Genomic DNA, 23,679 nt, shown 5'->3' with positions numbered 1-23,679 from the left:
CTTTTTCAGAAAAACCTCTATGATATCATCATCTTATATACATGAACTGTGATGGTGTCGTGGAGGACTACTTCAGTCCTTTTCTTAGTCCTTCGTGATACCATCATGATGTATAAATATATAGTGATAGTATCATGGAGGAAGGGTTTTGGGCGAGGGGTACTGGGGTAAATATTTTCGGCAAGTTTGGGTAAGAAGCGAAATTAGTTTAGAAAAGGGGTATTTTTGTTATTTCCCATTTTATTTTGCTGTGTATATTAGATGTCGTTTTTATTATGCGATAAAAAAATACCATCATCGTTTCAAAGTTAAATCTTTTGCTCAGAGTTTGTCATATATTGTAATATCTCACTAGGAAATATAAATTAGGGAGCAAAAAGAAGAAGAAAATGCGGAGGCGAATCGGAATTAATGATTTAATGATATGCTTATAACAAGAAATTAATAATTCAACAATATGCATGCATTATAATGTATTAGATTTGTAATGCAAGAGTTGTTATGTTTTGCGTAATAATTGTCGGATAATAATGTTCACAACAAGAAATCTACAATTTAACAATATGTTGATAACGATGAATTAATAGTTTAACAATATGCATGAATCCTAATTTATAGGTTTACAATGCAGAACTTGTGATGTTAATACAAATTTGATGATCTAACAATATGTTAACAATACGGAATATTATATTCTAATAACATCTTAGCGATAAGGAATTAATGACTTAACACTATGCAGTGATTACAATGTATACTTTTTACTGCCATGATTAATAATATAGGGATTGTAATGTTAACTAAAATTGATTACTTAATTAAAAATATAGGGTCTACTTGTTAACCCATTAATTTTAGTGTTAGATAGTCTTAAATCAATATTTTTTCATCGTGCAGCTAATGATTGATAATCGATGAAGAAACAATTAATGATTGATCATCGGTGAAGAAGGAAATTGATGGTACGATCACTAATTAGTAATCAAATAAGACTGTGTGATAATTCATCAAGCAAAGAGATGAATATGCGATTGGAGGTATATCATCGATCTTTCAATAATCAACCATCAAATGTGCGGTAATTGATTGCTAATCGATCAAGAATGGTTGATAATCGACCAAAAAGAATATTGATTATCGACCATTAGTTGATTTACTCGAATCTGCAAATCCAAAATTGCACATTCTCAAACAAGAAGAGTTTTTCTCCTTGAAATAACGAAGGATTCAATTAAATAAAATACATTTTTAGCACAAAGATTTCACTAATATGCGAACAGGAGTGGAAAGAAACACATATAAGAGAAATTCAAAGAAACTTACCTCATATTTAAAGAGAAATTACATTCTTTTATAGCGACAATAGTTTATTTCTTTTTATAGGATTTGTAATATATAGGTCCATTTCGTGCTTTTCTTGTGCATTAAACATCTAGACAAAAGTGTTAGGGGCTGGGAGGAGGAGGAGGAAGAAGAAGCAACAGCGCTATGATTTTTTCATTGTAGGAAGCAAAAGCTTTTATGTCTATAGGTCATTTTGAAAATAAAATTTATTGGGATTGGAGTTTTTAAGCATCTCAGGAAGCCTCATATATCTTAAGCTTAATTGTCCTGATCCAAATAAGGTCATTTCCTAGCGAAAAAAACTTGAAGATTATTTAACTAATTTTTTATTTATTGGAATGGTCTTTTTAATTAAAGTATCCATCTCAGAAGCTGCGAAAATGGAAGTTTAGGATATTTTTTTAGGTCTTCTATCTCAAGAGAGCAAAACGAGGTTTGAACAATGACAAGAAACGAATAAAGGATCAAGATAGACGAAGGAGGGTAGAAATGTGAAAATATCTTGATAGTGTAATAGTGGTGAAGAGGAAGATCAAAGATTAGAGTTGGGCAAAATGAGAAGACTTCTTATGATTTCTTTTAATATTGTCAATAGGGGTATAATTTAAATACGATATTTTATGAGCCGTTGACACTTATCGTGCATGAATTGAAGTATGGTGCTATTTCTCAAAGAAAATAATGTGGCAACACTTGATATATAAAATAGTTGCTCGAAAAATCAAAATACATCAAAGGAATTTGGCTACACAAGTTGGAGAGGTCAATTATGTATTAAGCCATATAAAAAGGTGCTATGATATAAATGGGTGCTCTATTAATTAAGAAAGAGCTCAACTAGCATATTAAAATAGTAAGTACCATGATCCTAATAAACAACAGCTTTCTCCGTATCTAAACGATTTGACAACTTTCAACCTTATCCATATAAAAAATCCATCCATTATTTTCTTCAATCTTTCTATTTTAAGGGTGCGTGTGTAAGAAAGAAAACTTCAAATAAAAAAAAATAAAAAAAACACAAATACAAAAAAGTGAGTTTCCACAACTTGCCTGTTTGGATAGCTTAAAAATAGCAACTTATAAACTGAAAATAGCTTATAAGCCTAAAAAAATAAGTTGGGGTAGTCCAACTTATTTTTTTTAGCTTATAAGTTGTTAACAACTTATAAGCTGCTTTAGATAAGCTAAGTCAAATGGGTCTAATTAATTTTTTGAGCTTAATTTAAGCACAAAATGACTTTAAGCTGGCCAGTCAAACACTCAAAAAAACTGAAAACAGCTTATAGACAGCTTATAAGCCATTCCAAACGGGAGTGTCTTTTCCTGGTTGCTTCATTTCAACCCCATTTCTTAATTCTTATTTCCATCAATTCCTCTCCCTTAAAATTTCACTCAATTTCTCAATTAAAAAGAAGTTACTTGAAGTCGAAAAAACCACAGCCTCGTGCATCATTGCTTGCTGGGGCTGTGATTTCTTCAATCAAGAACTTACTGGAAGAAAAAAAAACACTTTAATTATATATATATATATATATATATATATATTTTAAATAAGTCTTTTAATTAAAGTATCCACATGAGGAGGTGAGAGAATGGGAGTTTAGGTGGTTTTTTTTGGTCCTTTTATTTTCAAGAGAGCGATGAAAATCTCAGAATGAGGTTTAGACAGCGACAAAAAATAAATAAAGGATCAAAAGAAAAACGAAGGAGGGGAGAAATGCGATTATAATGGAAAGGCCTTGCTAGTGTAATGGTGGTGAAGAAGAAGACCAAAGATTGGGATCGGGCAATATGAGAAGATTTCTTACGATTCTTTTAATGTTGTCAATAGGGTGTAATTTAAGTAGTACCTTTCATGAGTTGTTATACTTATCGCGCATGAATTGACATATGATGCTATTTCTGAAAGAAAATATTACGTGTACTATTAAGAGCCTGTTTGGATGAGCTTAAAAAAAGTAGCTTATAAGCTGAAAACTGCTTATAAGTAAAAAAAAATAAAAAATTGGGGCAGCCCAACTTATTTTTTTTGGCTTTTAAGCAAGGTGCTTTAGATAAGTTAAGCCAAACGGGCCCAATTATTTTTTTAAGCTTATTTTAAACACAAAATGACTTTAAGCTGGACAATCAAACACTCAAAAAAACTGAAAATAGCTTATAAGTCTAATCCAAACGGGCTCTAAGTATATCTAAACCAACATTTGATATATAAAAAAGTTTCTCGTAAAATCAAAATGCATCAAAGGAATTTGGAGATGTCAATTATGCATTAAGCCATATAAAAAGCTACGATTTAAATGGCTGCTCTATTAATTAAAAAAGAGATCAATTAGCATATTAAAATGAAAATAGTATCATCATGATCCTAATAAATAAACAACCTTCTCCGTATCTAAACCATATGACTACTTTCAACCCTATCCACATAAGTAAAAAATATTATCAATTATTTTCCTCAAATCTTTCTATTTTAAGGGTGCGTGTGTTAGAAAGAAAACTCCAAATAAAAAAAAACCACAAATACAAAAAAGAGACTTTCCACAACTTGTCATAAGCGTGTTTTCCTAGTTGCTTCATTTCAACCCCACTTCTTATATCCATCAATTTCTCAACAAGTTACAGAAACAAGACACCAATAACTCTGCAAAAATTGTTCAGTCTCTTTCAGTTAAATTCTCTCCATTCATTCATGCTTTAGTCCAAAAAACGACAGCCCCATGCATCTTTTCTTGCTGGGGCTGTAATTTCTAACTTCAACAACATACTAGAACAAGATAATTTTAGTGCTACAATAAACCCTAGCCATCACAGAATTTGAAAAAAAATAATAATACTCAGATGGTGTTCAAAGGTCGATTTTTTTCGTCCAAGAAATCGGATTCCTCTAGCCCAAATAGTCCAAGATCCAGTGGTTCCAATTCACCAATCCGATCCGATAATAAGAAAAAAGGTAAGTCTACTTCTAAGGACAACTCTCCAAGCACACCCACTCCATTGTCTAGTTTTACTAGCTTTAGAGACAAGAAAAAAGATGCTAAAGGTAAAGAAAGTACGAGTTCTACTACTCTGACTAAGAATAATCTAGAAAAATTCAGTACAGTGGAAGTTAAAGAAACGGCTAAGTTAAAGAAAGGGGTAATGGATAGTAAAGAAACTGGAGTTGGGGCTACTGCTTTTCCGCTATCACCGATAATGGCGTCGTCGTTGGGATTGAATAAAATTAAGACACGATCAGGGCCGTTGCCACAAGAGAGTTTTTTCGGGTATGGGAGTAGAGATAAAGGGAATGCTTTGGGTGTTAGTAATCTGTCGAAAACGGGTGGTGATAAGCCGTTGAGTTCTGGTTGGGGAAAGAAGAAGGATGAGAAGAAGTCGGGTCGGATAGATAATGTGAGTAATTCAGATGGTACATTGAAGGAACGAAGTCCGCTTATACCTGGTCCATCAAGGTTGCAGAGTGGTGAATCATCTTCTGGAGCAGGTTAGAGTCTTTTTTTATTTGTTGTTATGATCTTCGACGAGCAGTATAAATATGGCTTCCACGTATCGAATGCAAAAATCATGTATAATATTTGTTTTGTGTGACATCTGTCATTCCAATTAAATTAAATTATGTGGCAAAAACTAAGAGAGACGCCCCTTAGCTGAACGATGGATTCATCCACAGATTTAGGTTAATATAGTGACTGACATTACAAAACTGAGCCATGTGAGAATCATTATATTTCTTGGCCAACCACATTGCTAAAAGTTAGAAGTATGTACCCGCTTTGGGAACCGATAATTCCATAGTCGCACCGGGAAGTTTCACTTTGGGAGGTAAAGCGATGTCTACCAAAGACAACTCCTTTCCTAGGGCTCGGACTAAATAAATGTTCACGGACATGAAATTAGCCGGCTTGCCAACCCTATGCTTATCAAGCTTCAACAATAAACTGTTCAAGTCATGTGGATTACTAAAGACATTATGTATTAGTGGAGAGAAACCTTGAGGAAAGGAACAAGCATTATTAGTGTGACAAAGAAATGCAGCTGGTTCTCCAAGTTTCTAAGTCCATTAAATATTTTGCAACTACTACAGTATCAGTTTCTCAAAAAAAAAAAAAAATATTTTGCATCTACTTCTATTTCACGACATTCTGTAATTTAACCTTATGCCACCCTGCTCCCATTTTGGATGCTTTAGTGGTGGTGTCCCTTTATCCTGCCACAAATTAACATTGAAAAAAGATGTAATTAGCGGTAATTCATTTGGGTGATAGAAATTGTTAGCATGTTCTTAGTGTCTCGACCCAAACCCCCTAGCACCCAACAATCCCATTACCCATCAGGGGAACCAATCAACAGGAAAGAATACAAACATCCCCCAAAATATGACGGAAGTGTCAAAATATCCATATCATAGACAACAAAGTCAATGGAAATAGTGAAAGAGGAAATATCTCAACAAACCCAACTACAATCAAAATAAACTAAGTCTGGAGCATCTATAAAATCAGTACAAGTACGGAAGTACCTGATGTTGGGTATGCAAAACCCCACTAAACCTAAGGAAATGAAAAGACAGATAAATGTGTGGCCTCCGTGGATCTAGTGGATGGCTGGAAAAGACTCGGCGTCAAGCGACTCAGTCGTCAATCAGAGCGCCAGCTAAAGCACCTACACGTGTAGCGAATTGGGTTAGTCACAAAAGACTGTAAGGCCTAGATCTTCTCTCCATCTTGTACTTGGAGCAAGTGAAAAGCAGCGTGTGTGTATATATATATATACAAAAGTGTAGAAGATAGATACAAGTCATGTCAAGAATGATGGGATGATAATATGCAAGCTAACATAGTACTATAATACATAACAACAAAATCTCGAAACTGCGGATGGTAACTCTGGCCCAACTGTCTTACCATAATACTCAACAACACCACCTCAGAGCTGTGGAGGGTAACTCTAGCCCCGTCGTCTTACCATTCCGGTTGCAAAGGGTGGCTCTGGCCTGACGTCTTACGAGGAGTCTAATCGGGATGCGAAGGGTGACACTGGCGCACTCATCTTATACACCCGAAAACAACATGTATGAATCATAACAATATCATAATCACAGGGACCAACAAGGTCAAAATCAATCACAAGGTATATATCCTAAGCAATCACAACAATTCTGAAGATATCGCGTCAGAAGTCAGAGCTTCAATAGTCCTAGACTCGCGAGTCTGTCGAGCACACGTTTGCTTCGCATATGAGCCTGACCGATGTAACATGTATGCAAACAAAGGCCAAGCTCAGAAGAGCAGCACTCAGAAGTTAAGATCTTTCCTTACCTGAATTCGCGACACTCAGAAGTTAAGATCTTTCCTTCCTGAATTCGCGGCACAATTAAGCTTGCACTATTCAAAACCACGACCTCAGGCCTCCAAAGCAACTCAATCTTTCCGATATGTTATTGTGGAACTGCTGAAGCTAAGCTTCCTCTTAATTCTTGTCATTAATCTGCTAGCCAACCAACATATTACCTTTCTCCAAGATTTAATGATTTCCATGGAGTTCAAATCCAGATCCCAATAGCAATCATGTTGCCCTCTTTGTTGCTGCCGCCATAAATTCCAAAAATCCCTATGAGTGCATTGTTTTCTTCAAAGACCAAAAAGATCAATTAGCACATTTTAACCCTATGTCATTTCACGTGCCAGCAAGAAGTTGGTGGGCTTGGCCCACTTTTCACCCCTTGTATACTTATCAAAGCCCTTTAAAAGCCAATTAAAGTGTAAACTATACATTTGACCCCTCTAACTACTTAATTAATAACCTACCTCATACATTAAATGTATATAAGTAGTGTTCTCAAGAATACGTAAATAGATATAACATATTGTATAACTATATTTCAAAATTATTCATTTCGATATGAAACCCGTTAAAATTAATGATTTATAATAAAGAAAGTAACTCTTTAAAATTAATAAACTACAATTAAGAAAGTAACTCCAAAGTTCACTTGAAAAGAAAAATATATATCGAAGGCATCGTTTCTTGCTGAAAATTCCCTGGCGTAATTAATTTGTTGTAAAACGCACCTAATAAGCTTAGACAAAGATTCTAGTTTGTTATTAGACTTCTCTGGATAATGGGGAACGTCATCTGAGAGTTTAGAAACTTTTACATGATCCAAAATTCATTTTCTTTATTCCCATTAAGTAATACATCAACTATGGAGTTTGTGTTGTTTCTTGCTGAATTCCCTGGCGTAATTCATTTGTTGTAAAACCCACCTAATAAGCTTAGACAAAGATTCTAATTTGTTAATAGACTTCTCTGATAATGGTGAACATCATCTGCGAGTTCAGAAACTTTTACATGATCCAAAATTTCATATACTTTATTCCCAGTAAGTAATACATGCATAACATCTACTGTGGAGCTTGCGTGGTTCATGACGAGTAAGTATTTTCTTTTGTCATTGCATTGTTGTGATAGGGCAATTCAATTCATCTTGGAGCCATTCTGGAGGTCTCGGGGGCATGGATGCATATACTCCAGAATTGAAGGTAAAAAGGTTTAATGAGTACCTGTTGCATTAGTTGATTCTTTTCTTGCTGTAGCGTTATCCTTAGTCTAATGAAAATGTGCTTTCCAGACATCTTATGAATGTGAAAACCCAAAGGAGTCTGAATCACCTCGCTTTCAAGCTATATTGCGGGTAACCAGTGCACCTAGGAAAAGGTTTCCTGCAGATATTAAAAGTTTTTCCCATGAACTTAATTCCAAAGGTGTACGGCCTTATCCATTCTGGAAGCCGCGAGGTTTAAATAATTTGGAGGTAATATAATCTTTTTGTAGGTCCTTATTTCAGTAAATGATCAGCATATTGGTTTCAACTATAACCAATTCTTTTGCAATTTAACAGGAAGTCTTAACGATGATTAGAGCAAAGTTCGACAAAGCAAAAGAGGAGGTGGACTCTGACCTGCGCATTTTTGCTGCAGATCTGGTCGGAGTTCTAGAAAAAAATGCAGAAACTCATCCAGAATGGCAGGAAACCATTGAAGATTTGTTGGTTTTGGCTCGGAGCTGTGCAATGACATCACCGGGGGAATTTTGGCTTGAATGTGAGGGGATTGTTCAGGAGCTCGATGATAGACGCCAGGAACTTCCAATGGGTACGCTGAAGCAGCTGCATACTAGGATGCTTTTTATACTTACAAGGTGTACACGATTGCTTCAATTCCACAAGGAAAGTGGATTTGCTGAGGATGAACCTGTATTCCAGCTTCGTCAATCGTTGCAGCCTGTGGAAAACCGCATTCCTTCAGGCAGGGGAAGAAATGGTAAGATGTCTGGTCCTATGCAATTCCCAAAGGTGCCGCTGGCCCCAAGAAAATCTTATAGTCAGGAACAACATGGGTTACAGTGGAAGAGAGATCAGGTTGAACAGCAAGGAGACTCTCAGGTCGCGCAAGCTGAAAATCCAAAAGAATTGGAGTCTCCTGGTGGAAGGAATCGAATCACATCCTGGAAGAAATTTCCAACTTCAGCAGTAAAGAGTCCCAAAGCTTCTCCAACCAAGGAGGACACAATTGATAGCAATATTGAACCTTCAAAGCTATTAATGAACAAAACAGGAACTCCTGATGTTGATCTAGCTGCTGCCAAGCATCCTGAGCTTCTTCCTGCTAAAGATTCTCAGGCACCACCTTTAATTCCTTCCAAGCACCAGCATAAAGTTTCCTGGGGCTGGGGTGATCAACCAAGTGTTTCAGATGAAAATTCTATAATTTGTCGCATTTGTGAGGAGGAGGTTCCTACTTTGCATGTAGAAGATCACTCCAGAATTTGTGCTATTGCCGATCGTTGTGATCAAACGGGTCTTAGTGTTAATGAGCGCTTGATTAGAATTGCAGATACTCTTGAGAAGCTCATGGAGTCATTTTCACAGAAAGACTTCCAGCCCGTTGTTGGAAGCCCAGATGTCGCAAAAGTATCAAACTCTAGTGTGACTGAGGAATCTGAACTCCTCTCTCCAAAACTTAGTGATTGGTCACGCCGAGGGTCAGAGGACATGCTGGATTGTTTTGCTGAAGCAGATAACTCTGTTTTCATGGATGAATTTAAAGGTTTACCTACTATGTCATGTAAAACCCGCTTTGGACCAAAGTCAGATCAAGGAATGACGACATCATCTGCAGGCAGCATGACTCCTAGGTCCCCCTTGCAGACACCAAGGACCAGCCAGATAGACCTGCTATTGGCGGGTAAAGGTGGTTTCTCTGAGCATGATGATCTTCCTCAGGTATTTGCGAATACATATCTGCTGCCTGCTTTTTTAGTTCCGTTTATTTTCTCGGTGATAATGGTATAAGGATTTGTTTTGTAGTCCTCAGTGGTTGGATGGAACTCTGTGTGTGTGTGTGTGTGTATATATATATATCTTTCATTGGTTTATTGATATATGTAATCGCTTAGCAAATGTTATTTGAAGTGGACATATGATATTCATTTTCAATTCGAGCTGTATTTTCTGTCTTATTCCTGGGATTTGCTCCGTTTGAAGTTTGAGAAGCTTGTGTTTCTTGCAACATATTGATTTGAAGGTTATAGTGATATTTCCCTATCTCAGTGTAAAGCTTCAGTATAGTTATATTCATGTTATGTCCTACAGTTGCTCGTGTTAATGTATATTTGCTATTGACTTGTTTCAGGAGTTCTGAATTGACATTTTGATGTTATATTTCTTGATGTTGCAGATGAATGAACTGGCAGATATTGCTCGATGTGTGGCGAACACGCCTTTAGATGATGATCGGTCTCTATCTTATTTGCTCTCTTGCCTTGAAGATCTGAAAGTTGTGACGGAGCGCAGAAAGCTGGACGCACTTACTGTTGAAACATTTGGAACCCGTATAGAAAAGCTGATAAGGTAAGTTACTTTCGTACGTGTGATTTATACCTTGCTGTGCTTTCTGAGGAGAACAAAAAGATAATTGTAAGAATTGTGAAAGGAGGTGCTGACTGCGGAGAAAACAAACGGAAGGACTAATACCTTTTCCTTTGTACCCCAGGGAGAAGTATTTGCAACTATGCGAACTAGTTGATGATGACAAGGTTGATCTCAGTAGCACCGTCATTGATGAAGATGCTCCCTTGGAAGATGATGTTGTTCGTAGCTTGAGAACCAGTCCTATTCATTCGAAAGACCGTACCTCTATAGATGACTTTGAGATTATAAAACCAATTAGTCGTGGGGCATTTGGCCGTGTTTTCTTGGCGAAAAAGAGAACAACTGGAGATCTCTTTGCAATTAAGGTACTGCAGAAAGTCTGTTGTAGGATTTTTTCCGTTGATGAACTCTCGTGGCATTTGTTGAGCTTTTTCTCTTCTTTTTCCCTCCCTTATCTTAAGATGATTTTCGTTTGACATGTGAGGCAGCACCTTTAAATCTTCGCCCCTCTGAACCCCAGCCAAGAGACAACTGAGACAAGAACTCCATGTCATCACTTTATTTTCATATACATTTTCTCATCTCTAGCAGAAGAATTTATGATGCATTTGGGATGTTTCTGGAAAGGATTGTGTTATAATGGCAGTATGTTCTTCATCACTAGGGGAACACAAAACCTCAGGAAGATGAAAGGAAAGAGATTCACGAGAGACCATTTCGACCAAAAGAATACATATATGAGTATATTAGAAAATACTAAAAACCGTCCTTACCCTATTTACTTTTGGCAATTCAAAGGGAGTTTCTTAATTAACTTTATGACATATGTGTGCTTCTTTTACCTATCAAAAAAGTTGTCTGCTTGTGTATATCTTTCAATGTCTTGAGCAGGGAGGTGTTATTTCTTCATTGTTTAACTGATTCTTCTGTTTGTATTCTGCTGGATATATATTATCTGCATGTCTGCTGGTTTCTCTGATGATATGATTTCTACCTCTCAGTAGCTTCTGGTCTGTGGAACCACGATTTAGGTTGAGGACCATTCTGCTATTCCTACATCAGCTAAACGTGGTTTTATGATTTATGGCTTATCTGTGCTTTATACTTATTTGAATAGACATGGAATTTACTGACTCAAGGTGAGAGATCTTGCCTTTCCTTGGGTGCTGGTGGATAGAGTATGCTGCTTTTGTGATCCACCTTGTCGTCGCCTAATGGTCAATATCGTAAATGTTCAAGTGTTAATTTTGTGTATCCATGAAGGATGTTTTTTTTTTTTTTTTTTTTTTTTTTTGTGGCTGCTCAACTTACTTGTTTATTCTACAGGTTTTGAAGAAGGCAGATATGATACGCAAAAATGCTGTTGAGAGTATTCTGGCGGAACGTGATATTTTAATATCAGTCCGCAATCCCTTTGTGGTGAGCATGGTGAACTGAGAAAACTTTTACTTCTAGATATGATAAACTGTTTTACTAATTTATTATGTACTAGGTTCGCTTCTTCTACTCATTTACTTGCCGCGAAAACTTGTACCTTGTAATGGAATACTTGAATGGTGGGGACCTGTATTCATTGTTGAGAAATCTTGGCTGCTTGGATGAAGATGTTGCTCGTGTATATATCGCTGAAGTAGTGAGTATTTATATCTCTCTTACAGACGTGCAAAACATGGTTAAAAATAAATCTGACATTCTGAGCTGGTCAGGTGCTTGCTCTGGAATATCTGCACTCTTTGCGAGTTGTTCATCGTGATTTAAAGCCAGACAATTTGTTGATTGCTCATGATGGTCATATAAAGGTAACTGTTTCTCTTATTTTTTTGTTTACTTTATAAGTGCTATCAGAGCGAACTTAGCTAAGAACAGAGCATAATGGAATCAATGAATCGATATAGCACAATGGAAGCAAAGAATCTATATAGGTGAACCTATAGGCCATAAGTTGAGTCTTAAGGTTTAGTTGTTGTGTCACATCAATTATTTTGTGTTTGTGAGGAGCCTTTGTAGTATGGTTGGAGACTTTTATATTGGCGTAGGAATAAGTGGAATAAGTAAAGACAACTTATTTTCTATTACTGAAATGGGCCGCGATAAAACAGAATGGTTATAGAGGAATCATATAGTGGTCACAAATAATTTGGGATTGAGGTGTAATTGATCGAGTGAAGTGTTGTTATAAATATGACTATTTTACTGGGGACTTATATTCCAAGATATGTTAGTTCTAGATTTGAACTTTCTTGGGAATGGGATGGGCGGATGGGCAATTGACATAATGCTTGTGCTTTCTTGGTTCTCTTCCCACTTTATTGGTGCGATGAAAATTATCTTATATCCTCCAGCTTGCTTTTTCTATCTTAGCAAATGCATGTTCAGTTCCATGTTGCCCTCTAGGGCTTTGGTTCAGTGGTAAGGATACAGTGCACAATGCCTGGGTTAGGCTTATGTCATGAGTTTAAACCCTGCGAGGACAAAGCCTGATGTTTAAGTGCAGAAGGATAAAGGGGCATAGCCATTATCTACTAATTGTTGAACCGTGTGCCAACTTGCCTTTAGGAATTTCTCCATTATAACAAAAATGCACGGTATCCATGTTGTTAACTATGTAGCTTGCTAGCATGTATGCAAATGTCGACCTGTAATTCATAGTCCTACCATCGAACTGGGGAATTTCATGAGTGTACTTCGGTCAGGCTTGTCAACTAAATTTGGTATTCTGCAATCTTGATTAAATGCCCAGGTTTGGAATATAGAGAATATTAAGGCTACTGTTTATATCGAGTTAAAAGCTATGGAACACATAAAAATTAAGGCATATGTTTAAATAGTTTTACAATAGTTTGTCACCATGAACATAACTTTTGGCAAAGTGAGTGCAACAGCTTACTCTGAAATGCTATGTAACCGCAGATCTTTTAACCAAAGCACTCTTGGAATCTTTAATGGAATATAATATGATAAATACTCTAATAAATAAAAGCAATTGAGGGTCTTAATGAAGTGATATACCCTTTAGTCCATTAGTGTTTAACTCAAATTGTTTCTAGAGCTCTTTTGGGGGCTTATATTCAGCCTGTGTTTTTTGTTCTGTAGTTGTATTATCCTTTGATTTGTTATATCATTTGTTTCCTTTTTGAGCTTGGGGCTTGAGTGGAATATGCTTATGTTACTTTATCCCTTCTCAAGCTCAAATCACTGCAAGTGTAATTTCATAGTTTTTGATGATGTAAGCAGGTCTTGTCAATTAATGTCTGATGTTTGCCATTTTCGAAAAGCAGCTCATCTTTGGAAAAAATTGCGTGAACTACATTAGTTCTTTTTCTTAGTGAGGTTGAAATTCTGTTATTCTGCTCTTTTGCATGTAGATCCTGATAATGTTCAAGCTCTAATGCAAAAATTGCTGATAGAACTGCTTCTTTTGTGGTTTCTGGTTTGAAGTTTATTAAGTATTATGTTCAAGTATGCAGTTTTCATGCTGATGAGTTTGCTTGAATGGTGGTATTGTCTACAGTTGACAGACTTTGGGCTATCTAAAGTTGGTCTTATCAATAGCACAGATGAATTGTCTGGTCCAGCAGTTAGTGGAACATCCATGATGGAAGACGATGAATTTCAGTTATTGGCGCCTGAGCATCAGCAGGAGAGGCGCGAGAAACGTTCTGCTGTTGGCACACCAGACTATTTGGCTCCCGAAATCCTTCTAGGAACAGGGCATGGTTTGTATTTCTGTTATTTGTTGTTCTCTGCCTTCAGCGACAGTGAATTTCCTATTTATCTTTTGAGAAGTAGCAGATGAAGCAATCAGATGTACAATCAATCTGTTGCCAGACTAATTACCTTTTCCCCTTCTTACTTACTCTTGTGGTGTAATTGCATAATTTCTTCTTGGTGTTTAGGGGACCTGGCAGTTGTAACTCTAGTAGAATTGGTTTGTTTTGGGGTGGGGGGTTGGGGGTGGGGGAGGAGACTGTCGAAATTGTTACTCGTTTTTTAGAGTTCGTCAGATCATCGTATTGATCTTTTTTTGACTTGTCATATCTTTGTGGCTGCGACTTACATTGGACCTGTGAGAAAACTATATGGACGTGAAAGCATTCTTCTTTTGTGCCATTATGTTTCTTGTTAAGTGGTTACCACAGCTTGACTTTTTTTCAGGTTTCACGGCTGATTGGTGGTCTGTTGGTGTTATTCTCTTTGAGTTGATTGTTGGCATTCCACCTTTCAATGCGGAGCATCCTCAGGTTAATAATTTGTAGCACTTGTTTCTTTATTCTTTCTTTTCCCATGTGACATGATTATTTGTTTATATAGAAGAATGACCAACTATTGTTCTTTATGCTTTACCTTAGGTTCAGTGCTTTTCTTCTATATTGCCTAAGCAATTTTTCCAATTATGGAAAATGATGTCATAGTTCGGAATACTTTAAATGTCTTTTTAGGGACATCCGATAAAATTGGAAGGATAAGGTTGGAATACTTGAAATAGTGCTAGTTTTTATATCGGAAGTATGCTCATTTCCCTGCAGTTTGTTTCATTTGGAATATGAAATCGATTTTAATTGATTCAACGTACATTAAATAACTGATTTCATACTAACCATTTGTATTAGAGAAATATGTGGATATAGTAAAAAAGAAAATGAGTTCCACAAATGATAAACAATTTTATTAGTAGAACTGATCTAGTCTTAAAAACGAGTGAAAAGGAATAAACCAAACAGGACCTAAGCATATTATAAAAACAACTTAGATCTTCATTTATAAAGGGAATAGCGTGTTTATGAGATTTTCGCTTTGCTTTCACAATTGTAACACTAGGGACAGCCTGCCGTTACATTGACTCTCTATTTTCTGATTTTATTTCTAGTTTTTGAGCGTTATCCAGACTTTAAGTTAAATTTTTAGAGTAAATATGTGTCATGTGATAAGAACTTATTTACTTAGTATTGCTTAGAGTTGACAGTGAGGGCTGCTCTAATGGCAGAGCCTATTCCCAATTATTTGGTCGGGACTTCGAGTCACCCAGGGAGGAAAGAAAATAGGGCTTGCTAGGTTGGAGGGGGTTAGGGTAGGTAGAAAAGAAAAGTATTGTTTGGTGTTAAGAGTTTCTTTCTTTTTCTTCTTTCTGTTAAATGAGTTTAATTAAGTAAAAGTAAAGATCAAAAAGGAAGTTCCAGTAAATTTTGGACTTTGTTGCTAAATGTTTTATGGATCTATTACTAACAACATCACTTATAGGTTTTGTGAAATGCTATTTCATGATATGAGTTACCAATCCATGAACTATGCCTCAATCCCAAACTAGTTGGATAAGCTAAATAGATCCTTGGTATACTCATGACAATTTTATGAATTTTGTCGTCAAGTTATATTTTTACTTACCAGAAAAAGTTAAATTTGACCACTTTATAGTTTTGCTTTCTCAAATCCATAAACAATTTAGCTAGCAAATAGATACCGTTTATTTGTTACCTTTTTATCGGTTAGTCCTTCTGTGCCAATTTATGTGCCATACTTTTTTATCCCAAGAAGTATGTCATACTTATTTAGAACCAATTTAACCTTAAACTTCGCATTTTACCCTTAATGAAATAATTTATAGCCACACAAATGTCCTTGGTATAGACCACAAGTTTCAAAAATCTTTCTTTCTTTCTTAAACTCCATGCCAAATCAAAAACTGCCAAATAAATTGGGACCAAGGGAGTGTTGTTGTTTCTTTTAATGAATCACACATTTTTAATTATTTTGTTTTTTACAGTTAACAATATCAGTCACTAATTTTTGAATAAAAATGTGAATGGTCACTACCCAGTGTAATCCCACAATAGTGGGGTCTGGGGAGGGTAAGATGTACGCAGCCTTACCCCTACCTGGGTAGGGAGGCTGTTTCCGATTGACCCTCGGCAACCCTCCTCCTTTATCCGGGCTTGGGACCGGCAATGTGAGCGAGCTCACACAAATATCGAATTTGCTCTAAACAGTTAATTGCTGGCAGTGGCACTCTTTGAGGGCTTTCTGCTTCGTGTATATATATATATATATATATATATATATATATCAGATGTTTTTGCATAAGTAATTCTAAATTTTGTATTAACCTTCATGTATTCAGAAAATATTCGACAATATTCTCAATCGTAATATACCTTGGCCCGGAGTTCCTGAGGAAATGAGTCCCGAGGCATATGATCTGATTGACCGGTAAGAGAATATCTGGCTGTTCTTATGAAACCCAAAGTAATCTTCCTTCTAAACCGTGAGTACTTTGTTTTGTTTTCTCTTGTTTTTGGGCAGAAGCATGTGAATTATGAAATGTAATTTTCCTAAATAAGTAATCGGTTTTCTGGACTTCAAGAGGCGGTGAATCATTAAATTGGTTTTGACGACAACCACCGGTGTTTTATATTAAAAGTTTTCTGTAAATTGTTTAAATTGGTCAACAGTTGTGACACTATATCAAATTTCAAATGCTTTTAGCTAGTTTCTTTTCCATCTTGAAGTTTTTATGTCCATGGATGCACTTTGGAGACTCCCAAATGTAGACACTACTTTCTCTGAGAGTGTTCAAAACAAACAAAATCCTTTTGTCAGGACAGGAAAAAAGTTTCACTACAGAAAGGATAAATGTGACCACTTAAATCACTGAGGGCCCGTTTGGTTACTGGGATTAGGGTTCTAATTCGGGTACAAAATTTTGGATAATATTTGTCCAGTGTTTTGGTTCCTGGTATTAGCTAATACCAGCATAAATCTAATACCAAAATCATGGTATTATTTTTCCTACATTGGAGGTGGGATATTACCCCTCAGGCCTGTTATGATTCACATATATACAAGGTTAAATTTGGAAACAAAACTTTATCCAAGTTTATCTAGCTTCAAACCAAACACATTTTTTGCATTACACGCTGTAAAAAAAAAAAAAAAAGGGCAGCCTGGTGCACTAAGCTCCCGCTATGCGCGGGGTCCGGGGAAGGACCGGACCACAAGGGTCTATTGTACGCAGCCTTACCTTGCATTACACGCTGTATATTCCATTTTTAATTCAATGAACCAAACAAAGCACTAGTACTAAATAATCCAGGGATTATTAATCTCAGTATTATGATCCCTGCATAACTTTGTCCGCAAACCAAATGACACCTAAATCTGTTTTGCCAAATGACAATGAGTTAGGGTTTTAAACCTGCTATTTGGTATGGAGTTCAATGAATCAACTATGCCTACACGAATCCACTGAATCCATTCGGCTCTATCTGGCATTTCATCCCAATACCATTATCTCTTTTTTTCCATCCAATACTATTATGTAGTTGAGTTAATTCCTTAATTTTTGAAACAACATCATAGCAGTGTAATCCCACAATCTTCGAGTGCAGTTACTAGATTTTACTAGTCTTGTCTATGTCTTCTATGTCTTGGTGATTTGTATTAGGATGACCAAGCTTTAAAAATATTAAACGCAACTACTTATAAAAGGAATATAAGTACAACACGACTTTCTTCTCGAAGTTAATAAAAACACAGATCAAAAAAATAAAATTAAACATGATTTGTTTCTCTATCTAACAGATGTATCATAGAGCTATATATTATCCATTTCTCAAACTTCAGGATGCTGTCATTGAAAATTTCAGGTTTCTTACCGAAGATCCCAACCAGAGACTTGGAGCCGGAGGAGCCTCAGAGGTAAGACTCATTTTCCATTGTAGCATTGATATGAACATAGTTCTATTCATTCTTTAAAGTTTATATCTTTGGAGTTCATCTGGAACTAAATATAATTCTTCTGCAGGTGAAGCAGCACCCTTTTTTCAGGGATATTAACTGGGACACACTTGCTAGGCAGAAGGTTTGACTGCAATCTCTATTTCATTTTTACTCTATCTATAGTAGCTGATAGGTAAATGATGTCCCATGTAAGCTGATCGTTGTTGCACCAATGCTTGTATGTCTTTCAGGCTGCATTTGTGCCTGCTTCAGAAAATGCACAGGATACAAGTTACTTCACTAGTCGCTTCTCTTGGAATCCTTCAGATGAACGTGTATACGCAGGCAGTGAATTTGAGGATTCTAGCAACAGCGGTAGTGTTAGTGGTAGTAGCAGCTGTTTAAGTAATCGCCATGATGAACTGGTATGTTTACGATCAATGTATTTAAGGTTTATTTGTGATTTTTTTTTTTTTTCCTTTTCTGTTGAGCTGGTTTCTCAATGCATTGCTGCACAGGTTGATGAGTGTGGTGGTCTTGCAGAGTTTGAGTCAGGCTCTAACGTCAATTACTCTTTTAGTAACTTCTCATTTAAGGTAGTTTTTTGTTCAATCACACTTGATCTACAACACTTGATTCATGATTGCTTTGCTTTTGATTGTTATCACTTTGCATCTTTTCTGCGCACTAAGCAATTCAATGTTAGAACAAGGAGCGGAAAAATACTAAACAAGTAAAAAGTTTCTTGATTCTGGTATATAACCATCGTGGTATTTAACCTGTGAGTCATACTGGGAAAAAGTGATGAAGCTTAGATTTAACCCTCAGGACACACTCCACAGGTTACGGAAGACCAGTTTGGGTTTGTGGTTTTTTTTTTTTTTGTTTCTTTTTTCGATAAGCTAAGGTTTCATTAAAAAACAGTATCAAGATGATACTGCGAAAGTACACAAAATGCAAGCTAGATGACATTAGAAACCTAAGCAGTCTAGCATGTCATCTAAATTCATAACAACATTTCCATCTTTCCAATTGTACACATTGTGCAAACAACTGTATTTCACAGACTGCAACTGCTCCTTTTTGCCTTCGAAACACCTCTAATATCTTTCTTTCCATATAGTCCACGCTATGCTAAGAGAAATGGCACTCCACATCTTCTTTAGGGATGCATCTGGACATGTATCTTCCCAGCACTCTAACACACTCCTGAACGTTATAGGACTTGTCCAATGAATGCCAAAGTTTGCTATGAACATGGACCACACCTGCCAAGTAAATTCACAATGCCCAAAAATACAAATCAGTTTTATATTTATGCTAAGAAAATTGATGGAAATTTATGAGGAGAGGAAGCAAGAACTTCACGTGGAGAAAAGTATGGTAGAGTGCAGAAATAACTTGGTGATTTGGTGGTGTGGGAGTAGAATGGAATTTATCACATACATAAATGTCATTAATGATAGGTAGAAAGGAGTCGCAACACAATGTGAGGAGATACAAAAGAGATTCCTATAACCATGGAGATACAGAAGCCTTGTGTATATACTCTTTTAACCTAGTTATGGATGAGTTGACCAATAGTATACACGATGAAGTTTCTTGGTGTATTGTATTTGCAAATCATGTTGTGCTATAATTGATGAAACTAGCGAGATAGTCAACGGAAAAATTGAACCATAGATGTGTTTGCGATGCTTAGATGCAGCAAATTCAAATATCTTGTCGCAAATTTCTAAGAGAAAGAGAATAGAATGATAGAAAAGGTGCAAATATACCCCTCAACATTGTGATTTAGAGTAGATATACCCCTCGTTAGAAAAATGGTGCATATATACCCCTACCGTTACACAAATGGCGCACATATACCCTTTTTGCTTATGGAATTTTTTTTGAAAAATCATTTAACTTGTTTTTTAATTAAAAAAATGCCACGTGGCTTTAAAAATAAGTCTACCCATAACGACAAGAAAGAACCAACAACAACAACAACATACCCAGTGTAATCCCACAAAGTGGGATCTGCGGAGGGTAGAGTGTATGCAGACCTTACCCCTATCTTGGAAGGTAGAGAAGTTGTTTCCGATAAACCCTCGGCTCAAGAACGATAAGAAAGAACTAAAGATATAAAATTTGAAGAAGAAAGAGTTAACGTCATGAGTCAAGACTAAAGTAATTCTAAAGTTCAATCTGAACAAAGAGGGTTCCAGCCTCACAAATCACAATGATGTTACCAAGATAATACCGGGACCCGTGAGACTACACAAAATTTCTAGGTTTAGAGAAATCCGAACTTTTCCTAAAAAAAAGAGGCTGTATTTTTGTGAAACGAGCCAAGATACTGCAGAATGGATGCTGAGGATTCATACCGTTGATCAAACTAGCTTGGGCTTGACGCACAGCTGTTTTTCTATAAGCTTTCTGGATGAAGAAGAAAATCAGTTAGCATTTCATCAGTTTTAGGCTGAGGGAGGGGGGAGCACATTCAATGTGTTACTGTACATCTTATGGTACCTATAACATGTTATGGCAGAATGGAAGTCTTCATTGTTTTCATAGTCCATGGCAACTTTTTCTTTCCAACTTTTGGTTTTTTTCCTAAATTAGGGGGTTACTACATTTTTTAGTATTAAATTTATTCGTCTATAAGTGCTTCAGAAAGACAAATTTTATGAGACGTGTTTTGTTGCACTGAACAACTTTAACATTTATTAACACCTCTTACCTGTCATTTAATTAATCTTAACATAAATCTTTTAGCTTTGATCGACATTACATTTTTGTTATATGTGATGTTCTCTTTTGGCGCCAAGGAGTCATTCCATACTTCCAACGACTGGTCTAATTTTATTGACTTCTCTTCCTGCAGAATCTCTCCCAGCTTGCATCTATCAATTATGATTTGCTTTCAAAGGGTTGGAAAGATGATCAGCCAGCCGACAAATCCTAATGCATAGCCAAAGTGCCCTTGCATGCCAGAGTATCAGATTTGAGTTTTCTGTTGGGCTGATGTTATGAAAAGAATGGCCAGCCAACCATCTCCTGTCTGTGTACCTTGTAAATGTATGTGCTTGCCTAATAGTATTCTATTCTGTAAATGAATGTGCTTGCCTAATGGTGTTCTATTCTGTAGCACTATTATTATGCTTCTGAAGATGATTGAAGCTTTTTGTTGACCCTGTTGCAGATATATATAAGCCGCTTAAAGACTGACTGACTACCGGGGGATCTGTTTTATGTCATACAAACAAGTAAATTGCTGTGAGGTTCCATTTAGCTTGTATTTCTCCTGTTGCCATGCACAGTCGCTAGAGGCCCTCCAGTCATTGGCATTAAGGCCTCTTATTGTACTTATAATTTTCCCTCAACAGCAATAAAAACAAACCCGTGTGTAAAGGTGACCGGACTTCTCTTTTCAAAATTTTGTTCCTGCAAGTATCTGTCTCGTCCGCTAGCGGTCTCTCTCTTTCTCTAACCTGTTCGCGTTCAAGGTCCTGGCTAATTTCGTGGAGTTAAGATTAGTCCAAGGTCTCTTATTGGTTGTTTTTGCCTTTGAAATGAAAGAGGACAAATAAAATTGCATAATTAGCGATGCCAGGAAAGTCCCCTATTGTTTTTCTGCGTGCTTGCCATGAAAAGGTAATGATTTTGTTTTCTAATCCCTTGTCTTGGGGTGAAATTTTTTGAAAGTTAATTTTGAAGCTTCTATATTATTGCATTCAACACTAGCATCTCCCGAGCGAGCTAGATTTTCTTCTTTGTTTCTTTAATAGCTAAGCCAGGCAATAGGGAAGTACTGTGAACTTTCTAAAAACGTGAACTCTTTTTATTTTTTTTTCTCTGGATTATGAAATTGCAATGTGTGATTTGATGTCGACAGTACAAGTCAACGACAATGGTGGCTAGAGCTTGATCTTGGATTCGATATATCCAGATTCCGTCAATCTTCTCTGGTTTGGCATAAGAAGCTGGAGAAGGGAAATTTAGTGCTGCTACAATATATATATGCAGTATTTTGAAGCTTTGTGCTATCATTTCTTCCTTTGAAATATACTCCATTTAAACTTATCATATTATATGAATGAAGAATATTTTGGGGCAATAACAAACAAGAGTTTTTCCATTGTAAATTCATACAGAGCAATCAACGGAAAATACTTTCTTAAAGTGGTGAATCGGCTCTTCATTTAGGAAAGGGGAAGATTGAACCGGGAACTGAAGACGAAGTAGCAACAGACTTGTCCTTCGGTTGAGTTTGGTTCACACTCATAAATAATAAAAGGAAAAGAGAACAGTATGGTAGGAATGGAGTATTTGTTGGTTGGATGGGAAGCCGTCTCTGTGCAAATGTGAGCCATAATATGTTTAGAAATTGCACGGCTTCTCCTTCAAATGGGCTGGTCTTTAATTTGCGCTCTTTAATTGGACTGGTTTTTAATTTTTGTCATTCATAATCGAACTTATGCCTAACTGGACATATGTTTTTTGAGCGTGTTGGGCATAACTTGTTAGATATTATAATGTTAAAATATAAACTTATATCCCGAGAATAACACAAAAGTTGTTTGCATGGAAGTTGAAAATTAAAAACCAGCACAAAAGGGGACCAAAAGTGCAAATGATCTATCAGAATATGGCTAATGCAAATGATCTATCAGAATATGGCTATCTGAGCACTTGGCCCAACTTAGTGGTAAACCGTCGAATTGCCTTCTTTTGGGGTGGTCTTTAAATTTTGCCCCTCATATTTGAAATCTTTAAATTTTGCCCTTCGGCTAAACCCCATTGGTTCCAGGTTCAAACCCCCACACAGTCAAAATTTTTAAAAAAATTCGCAAGGCAGAGTTTAAATTTCGCTATGCCCCTGTTATATCCTATTTTAACCGGGTTAAATTAGAGTACAACATATTGATGATTCCTATTTGTTGTTTTAAGGAGTCGCCATCTAATTGATTTTAAGGTGAATTAGGACACCTAATTATTAACTAAGGTAAAGCTAACTAAGCCTCCGTCAATAGTCCGCTTAATCAGTGTGATTCTAAGTAAGGATTCTATATTATCCTAAAGGGAAGGGGTTAGACATCCTTTAGAATCCGTTAACTACGGTTATCCGGCCAAACTTAGGTTAATTAATTAATGCTAAATAAGATGCTCCAAATTTTAAGAAAAGGGCTAAGAAATGTTACTAAGGTTTTTAAGATAAATATAAGAATGTTGCTTAAAATAAGATTTAGCGAAAATATAATAATTTTCATAAAAGAAAATTTTAAATGCTATTTAAAAATAAGATTTATAAATGTTGTTAAGATTTTAAGTAGAAATATAACAGTGCTATTTAAAATAAGATTGGTATAATGATTTGCATAAAAGAGGACTTTAAAATTCTATTTAAAATAAAATTTATAAATATTACCAAAGCCTTAAACGAAAATATAATAATGCGATTAAAAATGGGACTTGCACATAAGTAACGTTTTTAGTAAATTTGAACTTTGAAACAAAATTATGTTATGTGAATATGGCGGTGTAGAAAAATCTAGACTTAAATAGAATGCAAAGGAAGTAAGTTTTCTTTCTTTTTATTTAACTATATTTGGTTAAAATATGCATAATTGGGTGAATCTTGAAAACAATGTTTATAAAATATACTTATATTTGCATATCAATGACGTTTTGAAATGTATATAATA

General features: G+C 36.0%; 1 protein-coding gene across 2 annotated transcripts; it reads left to right on the top strand.

Moving 5' to 3' along the window:
* The first annotated feature begins 3,890 nt into the window (after positions 1-3,890).
* LOC132633182 (probable serine/threonine protein kinase IREH1) lies at positions 3,891-21,390 on the top strand. 2 transcript variants are annotated; one of them, XM_060349428.1, is made up of 18 exons: positions 3,894-4,828; positions 7,816-7,886; positions 7,976-8,158; positions 8,246-9,628; positions 10,083-10,255; positions 10,398-10,641; positions 11,603-11,695; positions 11,769-11,909; positions 11,983-12,075; positions 13,788-13,992; positions 14,432-14,517; positions 16,392-16,480; positions 17,917-17,968; positions 18,075-18,131; positions 18,241-18,414; positions 18,508-18,585; positions 20,859-21,052; positions 21,177-21,390. In XM_060349428.1, exons 1-17 carry the CDS (start codon positions 4,186-4,188, stop codon positions 20,937-20,939), a joined length of 3,846 nt encoding a protein of 1,281 aa, XP_060205411.1. In that variant the 5' UTR covers positions 3,894-4,185; the 3' UTR covers positions 20,940-21,052; positions 21,177-21,390. The 2 variants fall into 2 exon arrangements, with proteins under 2 accessions (XP_060205412.1, XP_060205411.1); XM_060349429.1 differs by lacking the exons at positions 16,392-16,480; positions 18,508-18,585; positions 20,859-21,052; positions 21,177-21,390 and having other exon boundaries at positions 3,891-4,828; positions 18,241-18,380.
* Positions 21,391-23,679: the final 2,289 nt, after the last annotated feature.

The sequence above is a fragment of the Lycium barbarum genome, chromosome 3, assembly GCF_019175385.1.
Source record: "Lycium barbarum isolate Lr01 chromosome 3, ASM1917538v2, whole genome shotgun sequence".
Taxonomy (NCBI): Eukaryota; Viridiplantae; Streptophyta; class Magnoliopsida; order Solanales; family Solanaceae; genus Lycium; species Lycium barbarum.
The sequence above is the reverse complement of the archived record's forward strand: the minus strand, read 5'-3'. Positions and strand labels throughout refer to the sequence as shown.

Excerpts from the sequence above, each read along its gene's own strand:
- LOC132633182 (XM_060349428.1), top strand. The coding sequence starts at position 4,186 with ATGGTGTTCAAAGGTCGATTTTTTTCGTCCAAGAAATCGGATTCCTCT. Across the intron at positions 8,159-8,245 it reads GAGGTTTAAATAATTTGGAG|GAAGTCTTAACGATGATTAG; the intron begins GTAATATAATCT and ends GCAATTTAACAG. Across the intron at positions 9,629-10,082 it reads AGCATGATGATCTTCCTCAG|ATGAATGAACTGGCAGATAT; the intron begins GTATTTGCGAAT and ends TTGATGTTGCAG.